Source organism: Crocodylus siamensis, chromosome 5, assembly GCF_052110815.1.
Source record: "Crocodylus siamensis isolate JL-2025a chromosome 5, ASM5211081v1, whole genome shotgun sequence".
In the NCBI taxonomy this organism is placed as follows: domain Eukaryota; kingdom Metazoa; phylum Chordata; order Crocodylia; family Crocodylidae; genus Crocodylus; species Crocodylus siamensis.
The window spans coordinates 134,892,639-134,917,355 of NC_143399.1; the positions used below are offsets into that span (position 1 = coordinate 134,892,639).

Here is a 24,717-nt window from a genome sequence, read left to right on the forward strand (position 1 = left end):
AAAGAAATTTATAGAAGATTAAATGAGACTTCTTGGTCTGAAGGGGGGGGGGGAGGACACAAGGTATTTCTGTTTATCTGGGTAAGTACTAATAATTTATGGTGAAAGCATCTGCTTTTTTGGATTACAGTATACTAACATTACTAACGTTAAAAATATTCAAGATACACATAAGCCTACTTACATTTTACAATTTATTTTAAAAGAAAGATTTCTCCAAACACTAGAGCTTAAAACATGATATTCATTAAAAATGACTAAAAGTTAGTATTAAACTGAAAGAAAGTAGTTTCTAAGAATTACAGAATCTTCCTTGTATAAACCTGTTTAATAGTTGCTGTTAGTCTGGCTTTAATGTCTTCACAACTTACTTGAAGAATGCTTGCAACTTCATTAACTGGCAGTTCACTTGCTTTTTTGGAGGACAGTACAGGAATCATTGTCTCATTGTCACCATTAGGGATTTGTTGAAGACGTGCAACCTAAGAATCAAAAGCGAAGTTGTAAGTTAGAGCAAAAACTTAAAATAGTTCTAATTTTACTATCTATGCTGCCAAGACAAGCACATACATACATACATACACACACAGGAACCATAACTGAGCATAATCAAGACTGAGTAACTTCAAGACATCCTAATATCTGTTTTAATCTTCATTTCACTTATTAAAAAAGCATTAAAACTGGGTTTAGCACTACACCTAATAATGATTTGATTCATAAGGTGTATTAGTGCATAGTAATAAAACAATATTTACACTATGAAAGCATAATTCTTATACAAGAATATTTGTGTTGTTTTAGAAAACACATTCTAAGATTAAATGAGCCTGCAATACCAGCTACAATATGAAATAATAATGACTGTCAGATTCTCCCCCTCTCCTCCTCCCATCATTAAAAAACTAGCAACAGATACCACCTAATGGATCACATGTACACATAATCCTTTAGCTCATTATTTTTAATGGCTGGGCAGGAAAAAAACAATCCTGGCAGTTCACAAATGAATTTAAAACCAGGCTTGCAGCTAGCTTTGCTAACAACTTCTTAATAAAAGGATATTGCATCTAAACTATCAAAAACATCAGTTCACAATTCCTTTCCAATTATATACAAAAGGGTAACTCATTTTTTCTGCATCTTCGAAAAGGATAGCCTTCAGCAAAAAATAGGAAAGACTTGACTTTAGATTGCTGTTACATCCCGTATTAAATACAGACTCTTCAGGTATGGCATGTGGAATCATCACCTGCCATTATTACATATCATTATGGAACAAAAATGGTAAGGAACAGTATTTCTCTTCTGTTGAGAATACATTCTGAAGTTATCAAAGGCTTTTTTGCAACCAAATTTTCTTACAGCTGCAGTCTCCTAGGCCAACATGGTTTAAAGAAAAGCATTACTTGAAATAAGTGTTTGATCTGCACAAACATGAGAGCGATTTTAAAGAGAAAGAGGTCTATCCAGGTAGTGTTTTCATTAAAAAGAACAAACCTTTACGAACATTTTAACGCCACTCTGGTTGAGAATCACTGCTTTAGGCCTTCTTCCTAGAACATCACCCCGTAGTATAAGCTGGCAAATACCTATACTTTTTCCTCTCTAGCCTTACACATTATAAACCCCAACATTCCTGGTTTTCTTGAATACAGGGGCAGAGGTATCCTAGAGTTTGGAAAGAAAAAAAACTATTATTTAAATTTTCTAGTGTTTATCACCTCAAGAAACAAATTATGAACTTGCTCCAGAACACCTGATAGCATTTTAAGTGCCCTGGACTAAGTGCAGTGTCTGTTCAGTTAAACCTGCATTCTTAGGTTGCATGGAAGAAGTTCACGCAGAGCAAGGAAAAGCAGAAAATTCCCTTCAGATCTCAGATTTGTATAGGTGCTTGAAGGGCAGGCTCATAGATTTTGAGACACTACAATTCTAGAATAATAGCAGGAAATCCCACTAATAGCTCTATGCAAATAACCCCTTTGAGAATCATGGGATTTACCAATATTTAATGTCCACCTAACAGTTTGGGCAACTTCTCTCTAAAGCTACAAATTCTGATTGAAGTTGCAATGAAACCAAGTGTAATATTAATGTTGCAGTGGTTACTCACCTTACCAACAAGACTACTATATTACGCCAGAGACAAGAGTCATTAAGTCTTGAAGGGATGGGTACTACAGGTAGAAACACAGCCACAAGCTAGCTGAAGCCTAGAGAAAGATAGTTTTGACCAGGCTTATCTGCAGAGGCTCAAGTGTAAAGAGGTGGAAAGTTATCCAAGCCTGAACAAAGAAGCCAGGTGATAAAGGAAGTGTTTAATAAAATATACGCAGGCAGAACAGCTCATCAGTGAGGATGACCTTTGCACTACCCATTATTTCAGCTGGAAGAACAAGGGCAAGGAGGCACAAGCCCTCAAGGAAGATCCCACATGGCATTCCGCAAGCACAAGATTAAATTCACAACAGCTATTCCTAAGTAACTCCACATATACACAAGTCCTCAAGAAGCAATCCGTACCTATCTCCCACCTAGGAAAAAAGTTATGCTGTGTTAACGCAAACTTCACAATGCAAGTGCTTAATTTCATAACCTATACTAGCTGTTTTTGACAAATAGGCTCACAGCACCAGCAGCCATACAGTTGCCAATACAGATCCAAGAAAGAGGAGAACAATTTTCTTCGGAGGGGCATTTGCAATACCCGTGATATCCTTTCTGATCATCTTTGTCACCCTTAGATTCAGTCATTAACCTCAGAAGTGAAGAGCATCTTAGTCAACAGTCACTAATTTACAGACTGAAAGTAAATTGAAACTTCTTTTCATGACTGCAATTGAGGACAGAGAACACAAACTTGGTCTCTAATAACGTTTGCTATGTCGCTGTAAATCTTTACATGCCACCTTTTTACCAGCTTAAGTACATTTCTCTCTCCAAAGGAAACCAGAATTTGTGGTAGACGTGATATCTTTTATTAGACTTGGTGTGGTAAAATCTCCTCTCTCACCTCTACCACGAGCTCCGATTCCTTTTTCTTTTGGTCAATATGGCTACAAACTGGAAACTGTGCCTTTATCTGTCCAAAGCATTTAGTTAAAGGACCCTCCTTCAGCCACATTTCTTCAACAGCACCAAGGGATAGCCGAACTACTAGTACAGTTATTATAACAAATCTGGGCTTAAGAAATAACCACATTCTAAACAATTCAGTTCTCCAGGTGAGAACCAGTGCAAGACAGAGAACAGCAGTACAGCTTCTAATTTTGCGTTACCTTAGTATTAAGGGACCACTTAAAAGCAACGTGCCTTAGCATGGACTTTTCCCTGCAAAGACTCCCAAACACTCTCCACTGGCTCTTTATGTCTCAGTAATAAGTTCTTTATGATATTCAATTAATCAAATACCCCCAAATGCAAGTGTTAAAATGTACACAAGATCTAGATCGTCTATGTATGAAATCATATAACATTGAACAACTAAAGCAGGCAAAATACTTTCCCTTAATTTCACTTGAAAAAAACAGTTCAAGTCAGTTTTGTATTACTACCCTTTTTATGCCATAATCTATGCCTCTATACTTTTAAAGGCATAGACTACAATGTGAAATATATGTCAGGGGTGACAAACCTGTAGGATGACTGCAAGCAGCACCAGCAGCCTCTGCAAGGCATGCAGCAGATTAGGGAAGGGACATGCAGTACAGCAGCAGCAAAGACAGGAAACAGAAAGCAGAGCAGGCAAATCAGAGAAGGAGAACATGGCTGGAAGCAGAAAGAACAGATCAGGCTGAGGAAGGGGATCGAATGGGACTCAGTCTTTTGGCTCAGATCAAGTGTCTTGACCTCTTGTGGACTAAGATCAAGTCGGGGGTATCTGAATTTCAAGACCTCTGGGCTTGGGCCTGCATATGGGATGCCTGCCAATGGATTCGGGAGCATCTGAAGACCCAGGGTGAGAGCCCAGGATGGAAGATGCTCACCAGTTGCAGCACCATACATGGTGTTCAGAAAGACTGAGTTCCTCCTGCTCAACTGATATGCTTTTTGGAATGATCGAGTTCTACTCAACCAATCTGACTGGGAACACGAAATACATTATTTAAAAAGAAAAAGGTATGTGGATAATTTGTAGCACACTGCCCAAAAAAAAGTTAACTGCCCCCCCACCCCCATCGACATGGGGTGGAGGAAATCTTTCAACTGTAATATTGCTTCATGCAGGGCTGTCCAAGTGGCAGCCCACAGGCTGCATATGACTCATGACAGGTTAAAATCAGAGTCTTTGGGGCTTGTCAATGTGGCTTCAAAACCCATGGGGCGAACATACTGCCACTAGCCTCCTCACCGTTTTGCACATTGCCAAATTCAGTTACCACTGGCAACTCAAATCCAAGTCAGGGAGAGATAAGTGGAGGCAGCCACTCCTTGTGTTCCAGAAAAATCACTGATGTGAGCACTGACAAGCTGCCAAAGGTGGGGTGTCTTGCCCATGAAACATTTGACCTAGGTCTGCATCACAGGGCATTAAAGCTGGACACATCCTAGTCTAAAAGGACAAAAGAAATCAAATATAAATATGATCTCCAATGCTCAAGTCCTTTTCAGATTTGCTTGTCAAGTTTTCAGTCACTTCTATGAAGTTACCATCCCACCCCTTACAACTTTATTGGGCTGTCAACAGTTCTCAACCTTTTTAGACTCAGGGTATCCCTCATTAGACTCAAGACACCCCTCAAAATGCCAGCTCTTAATTTTCACTTCCTGTGTGACTACAGAAAACTGATAAAGCAATTCCTCTGCTGTAAAGAATGTGGAAAGACCACAACAGGTCAGAATGGCTTTAACCCAATGGGTTCCTATTTGAAATCTCTGGGTTTTTATCTTGTGCATCATGTCTACATATACTTAATAGTGATAACTTTGTGTGGTAGCCCACAACACCCTTAAAAGGATCAAGGCACTCCACGGTGCCATGGCACCCTGGTTGAAAAATCACTGGGCTAAGCCTTAACTTCTTTCCATTCAAATATTTCATCGAATCATAGAAGTAGGGTCAGAAGGGACCTTGTAGATCTTCAAGTCTGACCCCCTGCCTGGGCAGGAGACACACATTAGGGCTGAAAGGGACCTCAGAAGATCGAGTCCAGCCCCCTGCCCTAGGGGCAGGAAGTCAGCAGAGATCATAGGATTCCAACAAGATAAACATCGAAATGTCTCTTGAAGGCGTTCAAAGTGGGTACCTGAACAACCTTCAGCAGCAGTTTATTCCAAACCTTGGGGACCCAGACAGTAAAGAAGTTCTTCCTCATGTCCAGCTTGAAACAGTCACAGAGGAGGTTGTGACCATTCAACTTTGTCATCCCTTGGGGCGCTCTGGTGAACAGACATTCCCCCAGATACTGGTGAACACCCCTGATAAAACTTATAGGTGGCCACCAGATCTTGAGCCTGTACTTTTCCAGGCTAAAGAGTCCCATGGCTCTCAGCCTGTTGCTGTAAGGTCTGTTTTCCTGACCTCTGATCATGCACACTGCTCTTCTCTGGACTCTCTCAAGCTTCTCCACTGCTTTCTGAATTGTGGAGCCCAAAACTGGATGCAGTACTCCAACTGTGGCCTCACCAAGACCGAGTACAACAGAAGAATGACGTCCTGGGATCTGCTTGAGAAGCATCTATGAATGCAAGCCAGCATTTGGTCGCTTTACTAGCTGCAGCATCTCACTGAAGGCTCATGTTCATCTTGCAGTCAATCATGACCCCCAAGTCCCTTTTGCCCATAGTGCTACCCAGCATAGCACTGCTGAGCCTATAAGGATGCTGCAGGTTTTTCTTCCCAAGGTGGAGAAACTTGCATTTTTTAGTTTTAAATACCATCAGGTTCTCATCCGCCCATTTCCTGAGCCTGTCAAGGTCAGCCTGGATCACCCTCCCATCCTCAGTTGTGGACGCTTTACCCCAGAGTTTGGTGTCGTCAAACTTGGCCAGTCTGCTTCTGATACCAATGTCCACATCATTAATGAAAATATTGAATACTGTAGGCCCAAGGACAGAGCCTTGAGGGACCTCACTGGGTCACAGCACAATATGTTCTAGAATAGTGTTTCTCAACCCATGGGTTGCAACTCAAAAAGTAGGCCACAAAAACACATGAAAGGGTTGCCAGCCCATTTTAAAAATGTATTCTCATTAAAGGAGAAAAACATGGGAAACTGTGTGTGGGGCAGGGGGGCCCCAAGCCACAGGGGAGCAGGGGGTTGGAAGTGAGAAGCACTGGGTCAGAACTGGCCATCAGTGTGTACAAATGGGTCCTGATACAAAAGAGGTTAAGAATCACTGCTCTAAAATAAACTTAGGTTGCCCATAAGATTATGATCTCCTCAGGGTTAAAACGGATGTGGTAACATAAGCAAGGCAAGATAACTAGAACTCCTTTGCTATTTTGTAGTTAAAAAGCAAGTATTAAGACCAGGTAAGAATTTGAACATGAAAGGAATTGAGGCATTTGGAAAAGTATATGCGCACTTTATTAAACAGAGATGGTACCAAGGCTGCTTAACATTTGAATTTTTTTCTTTTTTTACTCCTATCAACTTTGCCAAAGTTTTGCATTTCAGGATTAGTCACACAGGACAATCCATCATAGGAAAAAAGTTCCTTCCCCACAGAAACTGTTTTTCCTCCATACCAGAAATGCGATTTTACCAGATCAGCGACAGTTATTTCAACGTTAGTATGTGAACAAAATGTCAGTGAGGCTAATGGTGGATCCCTGCTGAATAATTCCCTTTCAATTATCCGGAACTAGAAAAGCAGCCCTGCTTCAACAAATCTGCACCTTTTATTGGAGGTGCAGTGGCAATTCTTTAGCTGTTTTTCAGTGCTGAACAGGTCCCTTAAGAGCCAGGTAAAAACAACTAAAATATATCCTTAATACTTTTCATGTCCTTTACATGAACTATCTGAATAGCAAAAGATTCTTCCCTGCCCAGGAAATTATTTCAGGGAAAGTTACATTCCAGTTTCAAATTATATACAAGCATTCATGCTTTGAAGTGTAAAAATATACAACAAACTTCTAGGAAGTTTCACATATAGGAAAAGGTGCTAAAGAAAAAGCAGGTCTACAGAAAGAAAGTCTTGTTTATGAACAGAAAGAGCATTTTGTAGGAATTTAATCAGGGATGCTAAAGTTGTTTTTTTTTTTTTTATGGGAAGAAACTAGGTCTTCCTTGGGAGCTTCGATTTCAGATTGCCTCAGGGAAACGGATCCTCTCTCAGGACCTTCAAGTTGGTAACAGATTCCACAAAAATGCTGAGCTTCAGCAGTTATCAAGAGGTCATTTAATCATCATTCCCTCCTCTGCTCCAACACCCCAGCTGAGGCATGATTAGCTATTTCTACACAATCTACAACATCCCAAAGCAGCCTGCATAACTATCCTTAGTCATGACAAATTTTAATATCCAAGTTAACACTTGCTAGAAATTAAGCTAATTGTTTCTTGGCATAACCCCAGTGGGCATAGAGAACAATTGATCACTGCCCTCTTTATAACTTCTCATGTTTTGGGAGACTTGTTACAACCATGTGGACTATATACATGGGGGATTTACTTCAAAGTGAGCTTTGGCAAAGCAGCTCCTTCACACTAACCGGTATGCAATAGCCATGCCTTGCTTTTATTTCATTGCTTCCATATGGAGTTTCCTAGAAAGAATTAAATTAGCACTGAGGGTAAATATCCCATACTTCTTTGCACTGCTAGGGACACAGCCTATGCATTATGGGACTGCTCCCACAGCACACAGTAGGAGTCAGAGGCCCTAACAGGCAGCCCAGTCAGGACTAATTACCTAGATGGTCCAACAGCCTGAAGCTCTGGTTGCCAGCCCCACCTTGGCTAAGAAACCAGCCAGCCACTGTTAAGGCCCCTTGATTTCTGCTGAAGATAGCGGTCTCCTCATTTAAGTCCACTAGTGGCAGTTAACTGGTGGCCAGCCAACAGTTCTGCCTGAACATCTACTGTTGTAATCCTCTCTGGATCTTGTGCTCTTTGGTTTTCTGGTTTCTAACTCTGCTTCTCGACTCTGGATTTTGAGAACTCTGCTCAGCTTTAGTAACCTGGTCCCTGACTCAGCTTGTGACCTGGACTCTGCCTCTGCAATCTCACCTTGGATCTGGTAATTTGCACTGACACTCCTGCTCCTGTGTGGCTCAGGGTTCCCCCAGCTCCCATCTCTAGCCCTTCCCCGGTGGCCTACCCACCAAGTCAGACCACTTATGACCCAGTCCTTCTAGCAGGGTTTCTAAAAGAAACTGCATACACACAAACACACACTAAAAATGTAGAAACTCTTCACATCATGCCACGATCTGCTCTTCTCAGATGGCTGGTGCCACTTCCAAACTTTTAACAGTTCATCATGGGTGAAAGAGCTCTCCACACTGAAACCATGTCAGAGAGGCATACACAACAGCTGTGCTGATGTATTTGATATGCCAATGCCAGATGGCTGCAATTTTTGCAGCAGCAGCTACAGCTTCCTTTCTACACCTAAAACTGGAACTAGAGAACAAGCAGATAATTCAAAATTGAGATACTGCTTTCAGGCTCAAGAAAGAAGCACTGACCAGTGAGAGGACTGTGCTGCAGCCCTAAAATGCTTAGCAGTGATGGTAAAACTTCAGAATGACAGAGGGGTTTTTCCTGGAAATCCATATAAAAGAATCCTGTGTCCTGTCTCTGCAGCTCAAATACAAGTCTTCCCTTGCCTTTTCAGAATCATTTGGTTAAGACTGCCTGGAGGGGCTGTTGTGACAGATGTGTGTACCACTATTACAAAAAAAAGTGGTGTCACAGTATGCTGCAAGGCTTACTGATCTTCAGAAAGTTACTAACACCACATTCTTTCCCAACTGCACTGGTACAAGATACCAAACCCACATTCCCTTGGCCTGAGTCATTGAATTCATAAGTGAAGGAGTACTTTTAATGCTAGTAAACAATAGGTTACTATGGCCAATACAGGTTAGCCTGAAAAAGTTGTAGAATTTAAAGGACTCTTGCCTGTTTTCACTAATGGAAAACAGGCAATTTGCCAATGCAGCTCTCACAGATGGTATCAACTTTTATTCTTATTTTAAGAAACCCTTTAGTACCTTAGCTAATGAAGCCTTTTGCTGGAAATTTAGACCCCCAAATATCTGTTCAACTACTGCCTAAGTAGCTGCAGTATGACAGTGGTGTGGGCCTTCACCAGGCCAAGTAAACCCATCTCAAAATTTTAACTTAATGATCTGTTCTGCACAGCATCCATGAGAGCTAAACAGATTCAAAGATTTGCAGGATGTTTTGGGGAGCCTGAAAAACCCCTCTTAAGTGACAATCACCAGAACATATTCTCCATAATGCCTTGTGTACCTACTTTGATGAAAGGCTATAAATACAGGACCTCCACTTAATCCAGGAGGTGCACAGTCCCACCAGAGGAAATCCCCTGTTGGACCTGGTCCTGGCCACAGACAACGACTTGGTAAGGGACCTCCAGGATCTTGACCACCTGGGTGAAAGCGATCATCGCTTGCTGGAATTCACCATTCAGCGCAGGGTGTCAAGGGCCTGCAGCAAGGCGGTAGCCCTACACTTCAAGATGGCCAGCTTCCATGAGCTGAGATTAGTGGGAGAGGCGCTGGGGTTCTTCAGAGCAGGGCAGCTCAGTGCCCAAGGTGAGTGGTTGTTTTTTAAGAAGACTATACTCAGGGCTCAAGGGGTGACCATCCCAACAAAAAACAAGGGGGACAGGAGTGCACGAAAGCCTCCCTGGCTCACCAAGGGTGTACGGGAATGCCCAATTGCCAAAAAGGCGGTGTACACCTGGTGGAATGGGGGTGCTATCTCCAAAGAGGAGTATACCTCCTCAGCTTGGGCCTGTAGGGGGGGCTGTCAGGAAAACTAAGGCAGACACAGAGCTGGGACTAGCATCCAAGATCAAGGATAATAAAAAGTCCTTTTTCAAATATATAGGGAGGATGAAGAAAGCACCGGGAAACATGGGGCCCCTGTAAGACCCTCTAGGCAATCTGGTGGTTGCGCCAGAAGAGCAAGCAGACCTCTTCAACCAATTCTTCACCTCTGTTTTCTTGTGCAGGGACCGGGACTTCTCCACCGTGATCCAAGACGGACTCGAGGAGAACGCCTCCAGACCTCAGGTTGGGGAGGACCAGGTTAGAGAGCTTCTGGAGGGGCTGGACGTGTTCAAATCAGCAGGTCCAGATGCTCTCCACCCCAGGGTGTTGAGGGAGCTAGCAGGGGTTATTGCAGGGCCCTTGGCACAGCTTTACGAACGCTCGTGGTGCTCAGGCCAGGTGCCAGATGACTGGAAGATAGCCAACATGGTCCTCATCTTTAAAAAAGGGAAGAGGGAGGACCCAAGCAACTACAGGCCTGTCATTCTTACCTCAATCCTAGGGATCTTCTCGAAGAGGACCCAAGCAACTACAGGCCTGTCATTCTTACCTCAATCCTAGGGATCTTCTCGAAGAGTTCATCATGGAGCACTTCTGCGATGGGGATGCTCAAGGGCAACCAGCACAGTTTCATTAGGGGCAGGTCATGTCAGACCAACCTGATTGCCTTTTATGATCAGGTCACAAAAGCATTGGATGTAGGTATCACCGTGGACATAGTCTTTCTGGACTTCAGCAAGGCCTTTGACACGATCTCCCACCCCATCCTGATGAAAAAATTGGGCGACTGTGGCATTGATGCCTACACAGTCAGATGGATTGCAGATTGGCTGAAGGGTCATACTCAGAGGGTGGTGGTGGACGGGTCATATTCAACCTGGGGAGAAGTGGGCAGCAGAGTCCCCCAGGACTCGGTCCTTGGGCCCACGCTGTTCAATTTCTTTATCAGTGACTTTGACGACGGGGTGAAAAGCAACCTGTTTAAATTCGCTGATGATACCAAAATTTGGGGTGAGGTGAGCATGCTAGTAGGGAGGGAAAGACTGCAGCAAGACCTGGATAGGTTACAGGGGTGGGCTAACAAAAACAGGATGTGCTTCAATACTGACAAGTGCAGGGGTGATGCACTTAGGCAATAGTAACCAGTAGCACACTTATAATATGGGGAAACTCCCTTCTTGAGAGCATGGAGGCAGAAAGGGATCTTGGAGTCATTACTGACTCCAAGATGAACATGGGCCTACAATGCGAGGTCACAGTTGGCAGGGCTAACCAGACCTTGTCGTGCATCCACAGGTGCATCTCAAGCAGGGCCAAGGAGGTGATCCTCTCCTTCTACGTGACACTGGTCAGGCCATAGCTGGAATACTGTGTCCAGTTCTGTGTGCCCCACTTCAGAAGGGATGCGGACAACATTGAGAGGGTCCAGAGAAGGGCCACCCACATGATCCAGGGAAAACCAGGGCAGACCCTACAATGAGAGACTGAGGGACCTGAACCTGTTCAGGCTTCACAAGAGAAGGCTGAGGGGGGACCTAGTGACCTTCTATAAACTCACTAGGGGGGGACCAGAAGGGTTTGGGAGAGACCTTGTTTCCCCCGGCATAACAAGAAACAATGACCATAAATTGTTGGAGAGTAGATTTAAATTAGACATCTGTAAGAACTACTTCACAGTCAGGGCGGCGAGGATCTGGAACCAACTTCCAAGGAAAGTGGTGCTGGCTCCTACCCTGAGGGTGTTTAAGAGGAGGCTTGATGCATACCTGGCTGGAGTCATTTGAGCCCAGTTTTTTTTCTCCTGCCTAGGCGAGGGGTCAGACTTGAAGATCTACAAGGTCCCTTCCAACCCTACTTCTATGATATTGTTATATGCAGTTGGCAGTATTTGCTATGAGGAGTTGCTTCTACAATCTTCAGGGTTTGCTGCACAAGCTTTATGTTTAAAATTCTTCAGAACACATTTCTAACTTTTTTTTTTTTTTTTTTAATTCAAATACTAGGGCCTACTAGGGTAGGCAGATTTGTTATCTGTGTGGGGGGGTCTGTTGTGAATGCTATGTCAATAGCCATGAATTTTGCAAATGGCAAAATCAACTGAGGGGCAAATAAAAAGCACGCAAACATGCCCCCCCCGAATCTACGCAAAGCATGACTTAATTGCCCTTAAAGTAAAAGCCAGTGCTAATACTGCCGAACTGTGAGAACAATAAGACCACAAAAACAGCAGGGAAATGCAAATAACAAAGATTTAAAACTTCACAGAGTCTCAACCACAAAGGCTCAAATTACAGTGAGCCCTTTTCATGATGGGAGTGGTGTGGCAGCAATCCAACATACGAGTTAGGCTAGTATTGAAGGAGTCATTTTCTTTTTCAGGCTGGGAGTCCTAACACTTCCTAACACAAACACTTGCTCCCAATAGGGCAAATCTGCAGTATTATGGCAGGGGAATCCAGCGGTTACTGTGCAGAGCCAGTGGGAATGGCAAGAAGGCAAGAGGCATCTTAGATGATGAAAGTTCTTCAAAAACATTAGTTTCTTCCTTTATCAGCTGCTTATGTATCTTTGTACCTGCCTGTATGGTCCACTTAGATGCAAGCCAACTCTGGTCAGTCACCACAATCCTTGCCTTCCCTTCCCCCTCCCCACCCAAATCAGCTTTTATGCAAGATTAAATCCCATACATCAATTTTTTTGCCTTTTTTCTCTTAGCCACTACCCTTTTCTTGCACCAGAAAAAAGAAACACTTTCTACAAGCTAACAAGTTGTTCATGGTTTGGTCTCCATGATGATTAAGTATCTCATCCCACATTTTTTGGTATGATGCCTACAGACCCTCTTTTCCAATCTTGCCAGATGGCAAGTCTTTTGCTACCTTACCTCTCTGTCTTTGGAATTACGATGAATGTAGCTTCCTCAGAGCAGATTTCTACTGGCAGGTCGGTGGGTGGGTAGCTAGCCGATTCACTGTGTCAGATATGCTGGAATGCTATTCTACTCTTTCATTTCATGCTAGGGAGGAGCCATAAGTCATAGGGACAGGTTTCTGTTAATAGCATATTTGTGTCATTGCATCAGGTGCCCAGAGGTCCCGATGAAGCCAGGCTAGCAATTCTCTTTATACTTCTGCTGGCCTTACTAAGGTTTGAAGATGTGGCTTTGGATCATAGGATGAAAGAGCCCCCCTCCCCCCCAAAAAAAAATCATAAAAGAGTTTATAAACACAAAAGGGAACCAAATAGGATATGGTACTGTAGTGAGAAAAGCAATGCTGCCTCCTGATAAAATGCACAGTTAAAAGGGCACAGGCTTCTGTTTTGAAGAGGCAAAGGAGCAAGTTCTGCCCTGTAGTTATAATGCTCTACTAAAGTACTTCCTTAATCTCAAATTCTACTCTGTACTCCCTGTAGACATGCCAAAAGGTCCCAGTACTATTAATACAATTTTAATGGCATTTTAGACCTCTTTGAAGTTATTGTCTGTGCTTTGTAAATCATTATACTATGCACTGCCTACTTCTAGTTTGCATAATGCTACAATATTTTCTAGGAGACTAAAAAAAATGCATTAATGAATATTAGCTAATAAAAGGCTGAGACCTGCTTTACAGGAGCCCCTCCAAGATCTCACAGACATCCCAACCTTTGAAGTTGCTGTGTAGTATCTTTACTTCCAAGGACATCTTTTGGAAGAAGTCCATTTCTGAATGTGAAACTGTCCTTCACGTCAATCTTCTGTCTTCAAGGGAAGTGCACTGTTTCTAAACATGCTTGAAGCGGGGATGAATTAATTATCATGACCACCTTGCTTTGTCCTGGGAGGGCGATGCAGTTTTGGTTTCTTTAGCAGCATACACAGTATTTTCTTTCTGTTAAGAACATGTGGAGGCAGAACACTGTCCATCCTAATACAAGAACCAGAGACACTGGGACAAACAAGGCAACTGTGAGAACAGGTCTCCAAGATGGCTCTCTGAACTGACTGCCCTGGGCCCCACAAACAGTTGTGGAGGCAGTCACCACCCCCCGCTCCTCCCACCCTGCCACCATCAGCTTCTGCGAGAGGTCACCCCCCTCACCCCAGCCCCTGCACACCCTTAGAGATGGCTCCAGCGGGAAACAAAAAAGTTTAAGTGTATATTTTACCTGATCTCTCATTAACAGCTCATTACTTGCTTATGAAACAAACACTGAGCATCTGGGGTTCAAAAGCCTCTAAACTGACTAAAATCTGAGTAAACTGTGTAAGACTCTCACCTTCCAGAGAATCCTCATGTTCGCAGTCAAACCTTCCCACAGTAGACTTTGAGCTTTAAACATAAAGGAAAGGACATGCAGCAGTGCCACAGGATACTGGTCTAATTCAAAGCCTTCTGCCCTTGTACAGCAAAAGGGGCTTGCAACAACACAGCACAGCGTACCCTTTGAGATTCCTGAAAAGGCTTCCTATGGCACTTCTTGACCTTGGCTCAATGCTTGCAAGGCTTCTCTGCATACAAAGGAAGTCTCCTTTGGCATAGTCCCTATTTAGCAACCAGAAGGTTACAGCCCCAAATGATCCAGCAATTCCTCAATTAAGAGGGAGAACAGAGCTAGAAGTTAAAGCACCTACTACTGGAAACAAAAAACAAGAAAGTTGAAACACAAAAGGATTGGTAGAATGTATATTGCCAGTCCATTTTAGTGCAGAGTCAAAAATTCAGGTTGTTGAGGTAAATGGCAGCATTTAGTCCCAAAACCTGAAGTACAATCCCCCTGTCCCCACACTCCCATCCCCATGCCCCCCCTTCCTGCCATCAGCCTTGAATTCTACTTGTTAAGATACAAAGTACTTGTTTGAGAACTGAAATAGGTTACACCACACTTACCCAGAATATGCACTTACTTCTACTATAAGTGTGCTCGTTAATGGCACAAAGCTACCTATACCGTGGTATTTACAGACCAAAACTGACTAGGTCCTGACATTTTTCAAGGCTTCAAATAGTCAGTTTTAAACATAAAGACTAAGAGTGCATAAAGATTCAGACTGCCAATTACTGTCCAGCCATAGCCACTATTAGACAATGAAATGATTAAAATGTTTTCCTTCAGCTGTTAAATATCGTTAGTTTAAGGCAATTTAACGCTATTTTGTACTGGATGGTAGGGTACTATCCTTATGGAAAAACCATTCAATGGAAAAAAGTGTCTTCAGAGGATGACGGGTATGCTTAGATTGGTTATCCTCAGCAAATACCATAGAAATAAGTGTTCTGGTCAAGATAAAACCCAGTATACATTCAGAGCGATCAGTTCAAACACAAACAAAAAGAATCACTTTTATTTTTGTACATACACAGAAATGTAACAAAGGGTTTCACTGTGATTCTAAAATCCTCTCTAAAGGCAAGATATGCTATGTAGGACGGAATAAGAAGTCAGACAGGCATTTATTGTGAGAGTTACTACTGTATTATAAAAACAGAACTCTAATCATTTGCCCAGGATGAACAGTGCCAATTGTGACTGTCAGTCAAAAAGCATTCAGAGCAGCAAATTCATGGCTAAGTAATGAATGAAATATATTCAGAGGTTTTGGCAGGTCTTAGTTTCTCTCCCTGGTTAAAATTGCCTCCTTGAGAAGCCCTTTTATACAATGCAAGTTAAGCATAATATTCTTATGCATAAGCATAATATTCTTAAGCAAAACAGGAGTATAAAGCCCCTGTATTTTTATGCAAGATGCACAAGAAAGAAGTAAGTACTGCCCCAACACAAGCACTTGATGTGTAAAAGACAAGCTGTGCCATGTCACTTCAGCTGTAGACTTCCAGGATGAAATCCTGGACCCAATGAATCCCAGGACAAAATGTTATCAACCAAGTAGGGCAGGATTCCACCCCCTGCAATCAAAAGTCTTGGGTGTTAACTTTACTTGAGCAGACTCTGGACCTAGCTGGAGAAGTTATTCCACTTAATACCCAATGGTCGTAAGAAATCTTGTAAATATAAAAGAGTAAACTGATGTGTAAACAGAGAGACGATAATAAAGTAAGGCTACCCAGTTTCAGTAACGTTATCTTGTGAGCATCATATATTCTGGAACAAAAGGGATTCTGGCAGTCAGTACTAGATCACAGCCAATGTGCTGTCTATTTTAAGACCAACAGTAACTAAGATAATTTCCTACAATATATTAAGCACTTAGACTCTTTTCCTAAATGAAAAACTCATGTTGCGTAAAATAATTACACAAACTGAAGCCAGTAAGTCACTTTTCTAGCTACAGCATACTTATTACCACAAACATTTAGAGACTCAATTATATAGGACTGTATGAAATAGAAGCCACAAAAACAGATGTTGAAGGTGTTAGAGCTGGAGGTCTTAACACTGAACTATGCAAATCAGATGCAGTGTGAGTTTGAGTTTCATTCCCCACAGTTAATAAGAGTTCTAGTAAGAGACATTAAATTGCCAGTACATCTGGAAATTTTAATTTCCTATTTAGAGACAGATTAAGGAAAAACAAAAGCATCAATTTCCAATCTTGTTCTGAAGAAAACAGTAAATTAGGTGCTTTGAAGCACATACAGCTTTCAGCCCTCTCTCTAATCATCAACCAGTAGCTGGATTTTAACATGCAGCACAGCTAGCTAACCTGAAAAGCCTAAACACCTCAAAATTTCTAATAAAGAACCCATTTAAAAGATGAGACAGGTAGGTATCGAACACTATTCACTGCAGTTAAAAGAGGATAATTTGTTGCAACGTTATGCCTTCCACAACAAAAGCAGAAGAGGGTCTCCTTCTACATCCATCTTTTAATACTTTTTAGGAATCTACAAAGGCAAAAAATATCTTCAATGCAAAAACAACAAAACAAAAAAACAGCAATACTGAAAATACCTTAATTTCATACTTCTCCCAGAAGTCTGTCTTCACAGTATAAGAGCTCTATACTCAGAAACAGAACATGAGGGCAAGCAGGAAAGATCTGGACACACTTCACAAAGATTCTCTAATAAAAAACAAAACAATCTTAGGATCTCAGCATGACACTGTACCCAGGCAATAGCTTTCTGTAATCACAGAGTATACACCCTGAATGAAAACTACCTGTATGCCAGCAGAGAAAGCAAACATTTACCTAAATTAAACCCTGCCTTTAAACATGTCTTGAATTCTGCACACATTAAAGAGAAACAGTGATAGAAATTCATACTGAATTTCATTCTCCAAGTCAGCCCTGTGTTCCTTAATGTGGAAAGTAGCTGAAACCTTTCAGGATGTCAAAGTATTTGATGTAATCAGTTGACAAGTGTCTAGGTCTTTCAGCACCCATTGGAGGAAGTCTGCTAAAAGGAATTCAAAGGATTGCTCTTAAAGGCCTTGAACTGGCACCACGTTTGCAGAGAACACAATAAGGAGATGCTTTACTGATTGTCAGTGTATATGAAAACAGACAGGACTGTGACAGGCTAGGCTGATAATTTCTTATTCAGACCATCATGTGGTTTCAGGGGAACAACATCTGAGAAATTAAAACTGCTTCTCAAACAATCTGAAAGACAAGGCAGAAGGTGTTTTGGCATTGTGCCAAAACTAAAACACAGTGTCACCCAGGAGAAGTGATATCTTGAGAATATGTTATTGATTACAGCCCTCCACATTCTGCACGGTTTCTCTAGGCTGTCAAAGCATGCTTCTATGTTAAGTCCCAATTCACTCAAGGCATTTGGGAAGTTCAGGGACATAAGTATTCATCAGTTCATCGTGTCAATCACCAGCTATTAGCATCTCTGGAGGAGATATTCAAACCATAAATAATAATAAACCTTTAAATCCTAAGTCTACTCTCATCTGACATATTTTAAAGGCTCTAACTAAACTTTACAAGTGAAAGCAGCTCCTAAGTGGAAAAGTAAGCTTCCCAACACCCTAGCAAGCTAGTATAGCATTGTGCACATTTAAGTTGTAATGGTGATATAATTGTAATGAGCAAGCTAAACGTCAGAGGTTAGCATGACAGGTTGAAAGAAGTAGGCTAAAGATTGCTCAGAGTACATTTAGCAGTTTTATGCTAGCTAGAGCTGGTTTAGGACAACACAGCTTAAATAGGGGATAAAAACTGGCATATGAATATTAAATTAGGGTAGTAGCTATTAAAAACAAACATTTTCAAAATTTGGACCTTTAGTAAGCTTTTTGATTTACAGCCAAAATTGAGTACAAATATGTGGGGTCATCTCTGAATCTTTGCTCTTCAGCCTTGAACTATGGTTCTTGCTGAATGGCTCATCTGCACATGAGCCATGATAAGCAGCACGCTTTTCAAGCTTAAATTTGAAAACTTAAAAAAGTCCCTTTCACTACCAAGTTAGCCACCTGCTAAAGTCTTTAAAAGCCTCTGGGACTTAGAAAAATTAATATTTCTGTTCTCTCAAATGTTTATAAAATAGTTATTTCTGTAAATTTGCTACTAAAATGCATTTCCATTTACATCTGTGAATATTTAATATGGATGGGACTGACTGAACTTTTCTTGGTCCCCAGAACACCTCAGGGAGAGGGGAAGGGGTCAACAGTAGGTACTGCTACCAATTCATGCTCCATGAGCTAAACAATCTTTGGCTGACCAACTGGTAACCACACAGCTTCAGTTACTAAGGATACAACAAAAAATATAGTATTTTCATAACAAACAACAAATTTTGAAGTATTTGCATCTTGCTCAGTCCCTAGCAGCTAAACCTATCTTTAGACTATTAGAATACTTTTTCAGGATTGAACATGTATTAAGATGACAAGAGCAAAATTAGCTTGACTGCAATAACAAGTTTTCCGGTAGGTGGTACTAGAAGTTATTTTGTACTAACTATTTTTTTGTGTGTGAATTGCAAATGCCAAATGCCAAATGAAGTACAGCACAGGATTCAGAAATAATGTTTTTACATGCCAAAAAGCAGCTCCACAAATTTAGACTGCAACTGTATTCTTATATTTGCTAGCCTATTATTTTTAACCCTTACAACAGCTAGAATGCACTGTTAACACACCAATACAGCAGGCTGCACCACCAGAGTAGCTACCATCCCCTCTGGTAGGGAAGGGACGTGGGGGGGGGGCAAATAAGAGGCAGCTGTCAACATGAGAGGGAGGGACAGGAGAAAGCCAGGAGGGAGAGGGCTTAGTTCTACTACAATCAGCACCTATAATAGGAGAGGAGGGAAAGAGCAGAGGGCTGCAGAGAAAAATCAGCTGCAGGGCACAAGGCAGTGAAAAGGAGGCATCAAGCCAAACTGCTTGTCACTGTTATGATCTGTTGCTTGCCCTGCTTTTATGCCTTGATTACTGTAATGTTTTCCCCCCTTCCCTCATATCCGCCCCTTTCCTTGTTGGCAGCCAAAGTACAACTGTTACAGTTAATTTTCTCACCCTGCTTATGATGACAATCTAATTATGTGACCATCTCAGATTTCTTCTCCACAGCTTCCACCTGTTCCACTCCCAATGAAAAACTGACTTTTCTTCACCTTCAAGCCCACACAAAATTTCATTCTGGCTCATACATACATATTTTATACTGTATTCTTAACCACAATAGAGACCACTAATTTTTCACCCCCATAACCATTTTAAAGGCTTTTTACAAAATGCTTTGCTCAGCTTGGTATACCAAGATACCACTCTCTCCACAACACAACACAACTGCCAATTTGTTTACTGCATTTTTTTTTAATTGTTCTTTGATGGCTATTATGTAAGCTTCATCATAATGACCATTTTGAACCAGTACAATTAGAAACATTTTATGATTTACTATTATTTATACCTCATTCTCTCTTTAGAGAGAGTTACTTGATATCTATTTATTGCTTACATGTCTTCACTTCAGTGCAATTTAACCTTACTTTCTCAACCTTACTAAAAAAAAATGTTGCTTTATTTTTGGGGACCTACCAAATACAGGATTTCACAGAAATCATGTAATTGGCTATCTCCCGCAATTTTTCACAAGGAACTGGCTATGTTCAAAAAGTCAGCAAAGAGCTGTCAAAAAAGCTGTCTCTTCAGAAGGGCGGGGAGGAGGGGGAAGAGATCGCGGGGGGGGGGGGGGGGGGGGGGGGGGGGGGGGGGGGAGTCAGGCTGCCAGTCTCCAGAAGGGGTTGGGGAGCAGGGAAGGAGCACTTAAACTGTTTGTCTACTCCGTAATTATTAGGGGTGCATTAATAAAGATCTTCTTGGCCAATTCCCATAGCCAATTATTTATCAGGCATAAAATCAGCCAACACCAATCCAATAACCAATTTCCAGGAATGCAGCTTGTTATATGGAGGGCAGCATCCTGCAGGTAAGTCTGTGGAGGGGAAGGGTTGCAGATCAAGGCCCCCACAGTGAGGGAGGGAGTGGGGCAGAGGCAGGCGGGTGAATGGGACCCCAGGGCTGGGGCAAGGATTGGAACCGAGCTGCAGGCAGCTCATCCAGGGGATGCTCAATGCTTAAAAACAGCAGTGGGGGCGCTTGAACTAAAGGTCATTGAACAAGCTTTAGTTCAAGCACTGCCGCCACCTTTTTTAAATGCCGGGATGCTTTTAACTGGAGCAGAGACCAGCAGGGTGAAGGCAGTGGCAGGCTGCCCGCTGTGGGCTGGGGCTCTTCGCCCTGCTGCCTTTGTCCCAGGAGCCACACACTGCACCATGTCCTCTGCTCATCTAGCAGTGGGAGGCACAGCTTACTGCTGCCAGTGTCACCAGACAGGTAGGAGATGCAACACAGCCAGCATGCAGCTCCTGGGGTAAAGGCAACAGGGCAAAGAGCCCCAAGCCCACAGCAGGCAGCCCACCTCTGCCTTTGTCCCGCTCTGGTTAAAAGCATCCCGGCACTTTAAAATGGTGACAGTGGCACTTGAACTAAAGCTCATTTGATGAGCTTTAGTTCAAGCACCCCCATCACCATTTTTCAAGTGCTAGGATGCTGATCCTCTGGATGAGCTGCTCACAGCTCCATCCCACTCCCCACCTCAAGCCCTGGGGTCGCATTCACCACCGTGTCCCAGCCCCAATCCCTCTCCTCACCACAGGGGGCCTTGAGCTGCACCCCTCCCCACTCCCCTTCCCCTCTACAGACTTACCTGCAAGGTACTGCTCTCCACATTGCCCAGCTGCATTCCTAGCCATGTACATGCATGCGGCTGTGTACATGGCACATGGTGTTTGGGGGCCCAGGCCAGAATGTATATTATATTTATCAGTAAATTATCGGCTACTCCAGCCAAAAAGGCCAATAGCCAATAAATGTTAATTTTCCTTCAATCAATGCCTGGGAGGGGTGGGACTTGCAGCTCCCCTCAGCCAGAAGTGTGGGGGGACCTGCAATGGGACCCACTTTGCTCCTCCTTCAAAGTGGCAGCCCTGGCCATGATATGGCTGTGAAATTCGGGGTCCCAGATATATTACAGCCATGTAATCAGCCGCCGGGGCCAGTGAATTTGGTAGGTCCCCATTTATACTGTAGCCTTTCCAAATTGTTTTAAAAATAAGCAGCCTAGTAAACTCCGTGTTCAAGCACATTCAATCTCTATGCCACACTATATAAAGGTTTTTATTTTTTATTTGGGGGGAGGGAGGGACGGAGGGGAAGGAATAGAACCCCCCCCCCAAAAAAAAAAAAAAAGATTAGAAGATCAAAATGCAGACAAGCATGGTTACAAGAGACAAAAAGCAGCTTGTCCTGCTAAACCAAGATAGGACTGCAACGTGGTGACTGCAAACAATACTGAACAACACAATCCTGCAGAAACAGAAGAACAGCTATTAAAACAAAATGCAGTCCGGGAGGGGTAAATGAAGCTTCCACAGAGACAGCTGTGGAAAAGATGCTTCCCATAGGAAAGAAAAGCCAGTGGGCTTGAATCCATTTCTTTAAACGTCACTTTGAAATATTCACATCAACAAGTGAAGGCTTTTTGATGCTAGGAATATTAGATTCCAATTTCAATCCCCAGATGAAAGGAAGTTTCTAGCAGAAGTTAAAAAGGAAGATGATGAGAATATCAAGTTTCCTGTTTCATTTATCAGAAAGCGTATTTATTGTCAACAAGCACGCACAGAAAAGGACCATGGAAGGAGCTGTAACAATAGTTTAGACTAGCTGTTCCAGACTGGGTAGCAACTGTTCATTAACAGCTTCACTCAGGTATCTGCCTTTTCTTGGCATGTCACATCAACAAATTAACTGAAAACACAACAATGCATGAACTTAAAAATGGAACCTCTCATGCTGAAAAAATCCCCATGAAAAAAGTAGAAGATTAGCAGCAACAGGTTTTCTGAACAGTTTAAATTTGCAGGCCCACTACTAGATGCTGCAAAGTGACAAAGAAAAAAAGATGAAAGAATCCCTGCTAATGCTGATCCAGAAGCATCACTCAACTATGAAGTGGGTCTGAAAAGCAACAAGCACTCATGGAGGGGAAAAAAATATGTTCTCTCTCTCAAAAACCACAAAAATATCACAGCTGAGCTGCTGAAATCAACCCAGAATTGTAAGGGAGGAACAGAGATATTTATCATTCTCTCAGTGCCATGCAGCCTCAGAGAAAGTACTAATACACTTAGCACACTGGAGAAATACATAAGGCTTATTCATGAGTTCTGTAATTACTTGACTGACAAAGAATGGACATACCACCTTCCTAATGTTATCCATCAGACTAGATGAATATGGAAACACCATTTTCAGACCTATACTGATGGGTGCACCTAGAATGTGAACTCTGATTAAACAGCATACACTTTACACGGAGTCTAGGGAAAAGCAGAGGACATACACAACTCTAAGTGATCTGAAATTTGACAGGGCACAGGCCATTAGCCTCAGTTAGATCAACCTAAAGTTCAGACAAAACAGACCTAGTCAGAGAAACACAAGAATCAAATAGGATTTTAAGAACACTACAGAATCTTTCCATCACGTCATCTCTGCGACTGAATACTGGGCTCTTCAATCTCCAGCTGAGCCACTACCATTAGGGTAATTTTGGGCACAAACCTTCCTCATCTTATGGGAGGGAGGGGGGAAAAGGGAACTATTTGGAAAGCACTTTGAGAACTGTTGTGTAGTGCTAGGCAAGATGTAGGTATTAGTGTACCTAGTCGCGTTCCCCTCCTCTCCCCCATCCCTCGATTGTTAGTCCCTCACTCGGGCGCTTTGTATTTCCATCTCAGCTTTGTCATCTTTTTCCTGGATTCCCCATCCAAAACATTTACTTGTCTTGGCAGGTCTCAAATACAGAAATTATAGTTCAGTCCAATCTCAAAGCAGAAAGCTTAGACATGACTAATAAAACATAGCTCAGGGTTCTCTCCAACAGACTTGTGTATCCGGTTTTTAAAACAAGCAAACTATTTGTTTGCCAAAATTGTCATTGTTTGTTCCATAAAAGAACAGCAAAAAAAAATTATGAGGCTGCATTCCTTGCCAGCCAGCCAACTGGGCCAGCTTCAGTCCAAGGTATTTAACACGTCCAGATAAATTTGGTCAATAACGTTTTGTATTTACCAGCTGGCTGAGTGAGAAAAACTGTGCAGTTTAAGGATGGTTTCAGAAAAAGTGGTAAAGCCTAACTAGCTCACATGTTGGACACTCAGTTTGTTTTGCCTTCTGCACACACAGAATTGTAAGCAGAGGTGCACCAATACATTGATCTGATATCAAATCAGCAGCAATATAAAGAAGATTGTCTGTATCGGAAATTAAGAGCCTGAAGAGGCAACTAGCAGGTGCAGCCCAGCTCTGATGAGCAGCCATGTTAAGATTCAGGCAAGCAGAGCTAAAGCAAGCATTCTCCTGCCTGCCACTGAGGAAACAACATCTCCCAGTGGAGCTGCTGCTCCAGTAACACCAGGAGACAAGGGCAAGAGCTGATGGGGATGGTATTCCTGGACAAGACCTAAAACTGCATGCTGCCGGGGATGGGCGGCCAAGTGGAGCAGTTTGTAGTAGAACAGCCCCCCAGAAATGCCAGGCCAGTTACCACCAGAGTAGGGTTGCCTAAACCCCAGCCCTCACCTTCAGGTGGGTCAGTTAACATGGGAGGTCACTGGGGGTCAGGCACAGCTGCAGCCACCTGAGCCTATGTGGGGTGCAAGACGCCAGAGAGTAAAGAGTGGGGTCAGGCACGGCTGTGGCCACCTGAGCCTGTGGGGTATGTGTGACCCCAGGCCCCAGCGTAGGGATGCAGAGTATAGGCCTCAGTGGAGGCAGAGGTGTAGAGCAGGCTGCAGTGGGACACTTGACAGCCTGCACCAGAGTGGCAGTTGGGAGGTCTGGATAGCCTAGCAAGGGGTATGAAGTCTAGTGAACAGGCAAGGCACCCAGAGGCTAAGAGCCCCAACTGTGCATGTGTATGAGGGAAGGAGCCCAGCGTGAGTGAGGGAGCCCAAGGAGAGAGGCCAGAGTTAGGGACCGAGATACAGTGGCAACATGTGAATGCTGAGAGGGATGTGTAGTGAGGACCTATGAACAGGGCGCCTAAGATGAGGCCCTCAGAAGAAAGAAAGCAAAGTGGGTCCCAGTAAGCAGGGGGCTCAAGGCTAGGCCCTGTTAACATGGGGGCCAGGTTGGGTCCAGGTAAGCCTTCGGGCACCTGAGGCCACAAGTTGGCCAGAGGCTGATTGGGTGGAGCGGCTGAGGAAGTGCCACAAGTAAGCAACGGGGCAAGTCAGGAGCCTCTAATTCAGAGCAGTTGGGTG

The 24,717-nt window shown here is 42.9% G+C and overlaps 1 protein-coding gene across 3 annotated transcripts in view; it reads right to left on the reverse strand.

Moving 5' to 3' along the window:
• ATP2C1 (ATPase secretory pathway Ca2+ transporting 1) overlaps window positions 1-24,717 on the reverse strand; it is an 80,670-nt gene that overhangs the window by 48,671 nt on the left and 7,282 nt on the right. The window contains exons 3-4 of one of the 3 annotated variants that reach the window (XM_090046391.1): window positions 1,511-1,671; window positions 372-482 (exon numbers count right to left, since the gene is read on the reverse strand). In XM_090046391.1, the coding sequence (XP_089902517.1) occupies window positions 372-440 (69 nt within the window). In that variant the 5' untranslated portion in view covers window positions 441-482; window positions 1,511-1,671. Of the gene's footprint in view, window positions 1-371; window positions 483-1,500; window positions 1,672-24,717 lie in introns of all 3 variants that reach the window. The other 2 variants (XM_090046389.1, XM_090046390.1) reach the window with 2 other exon arrangements.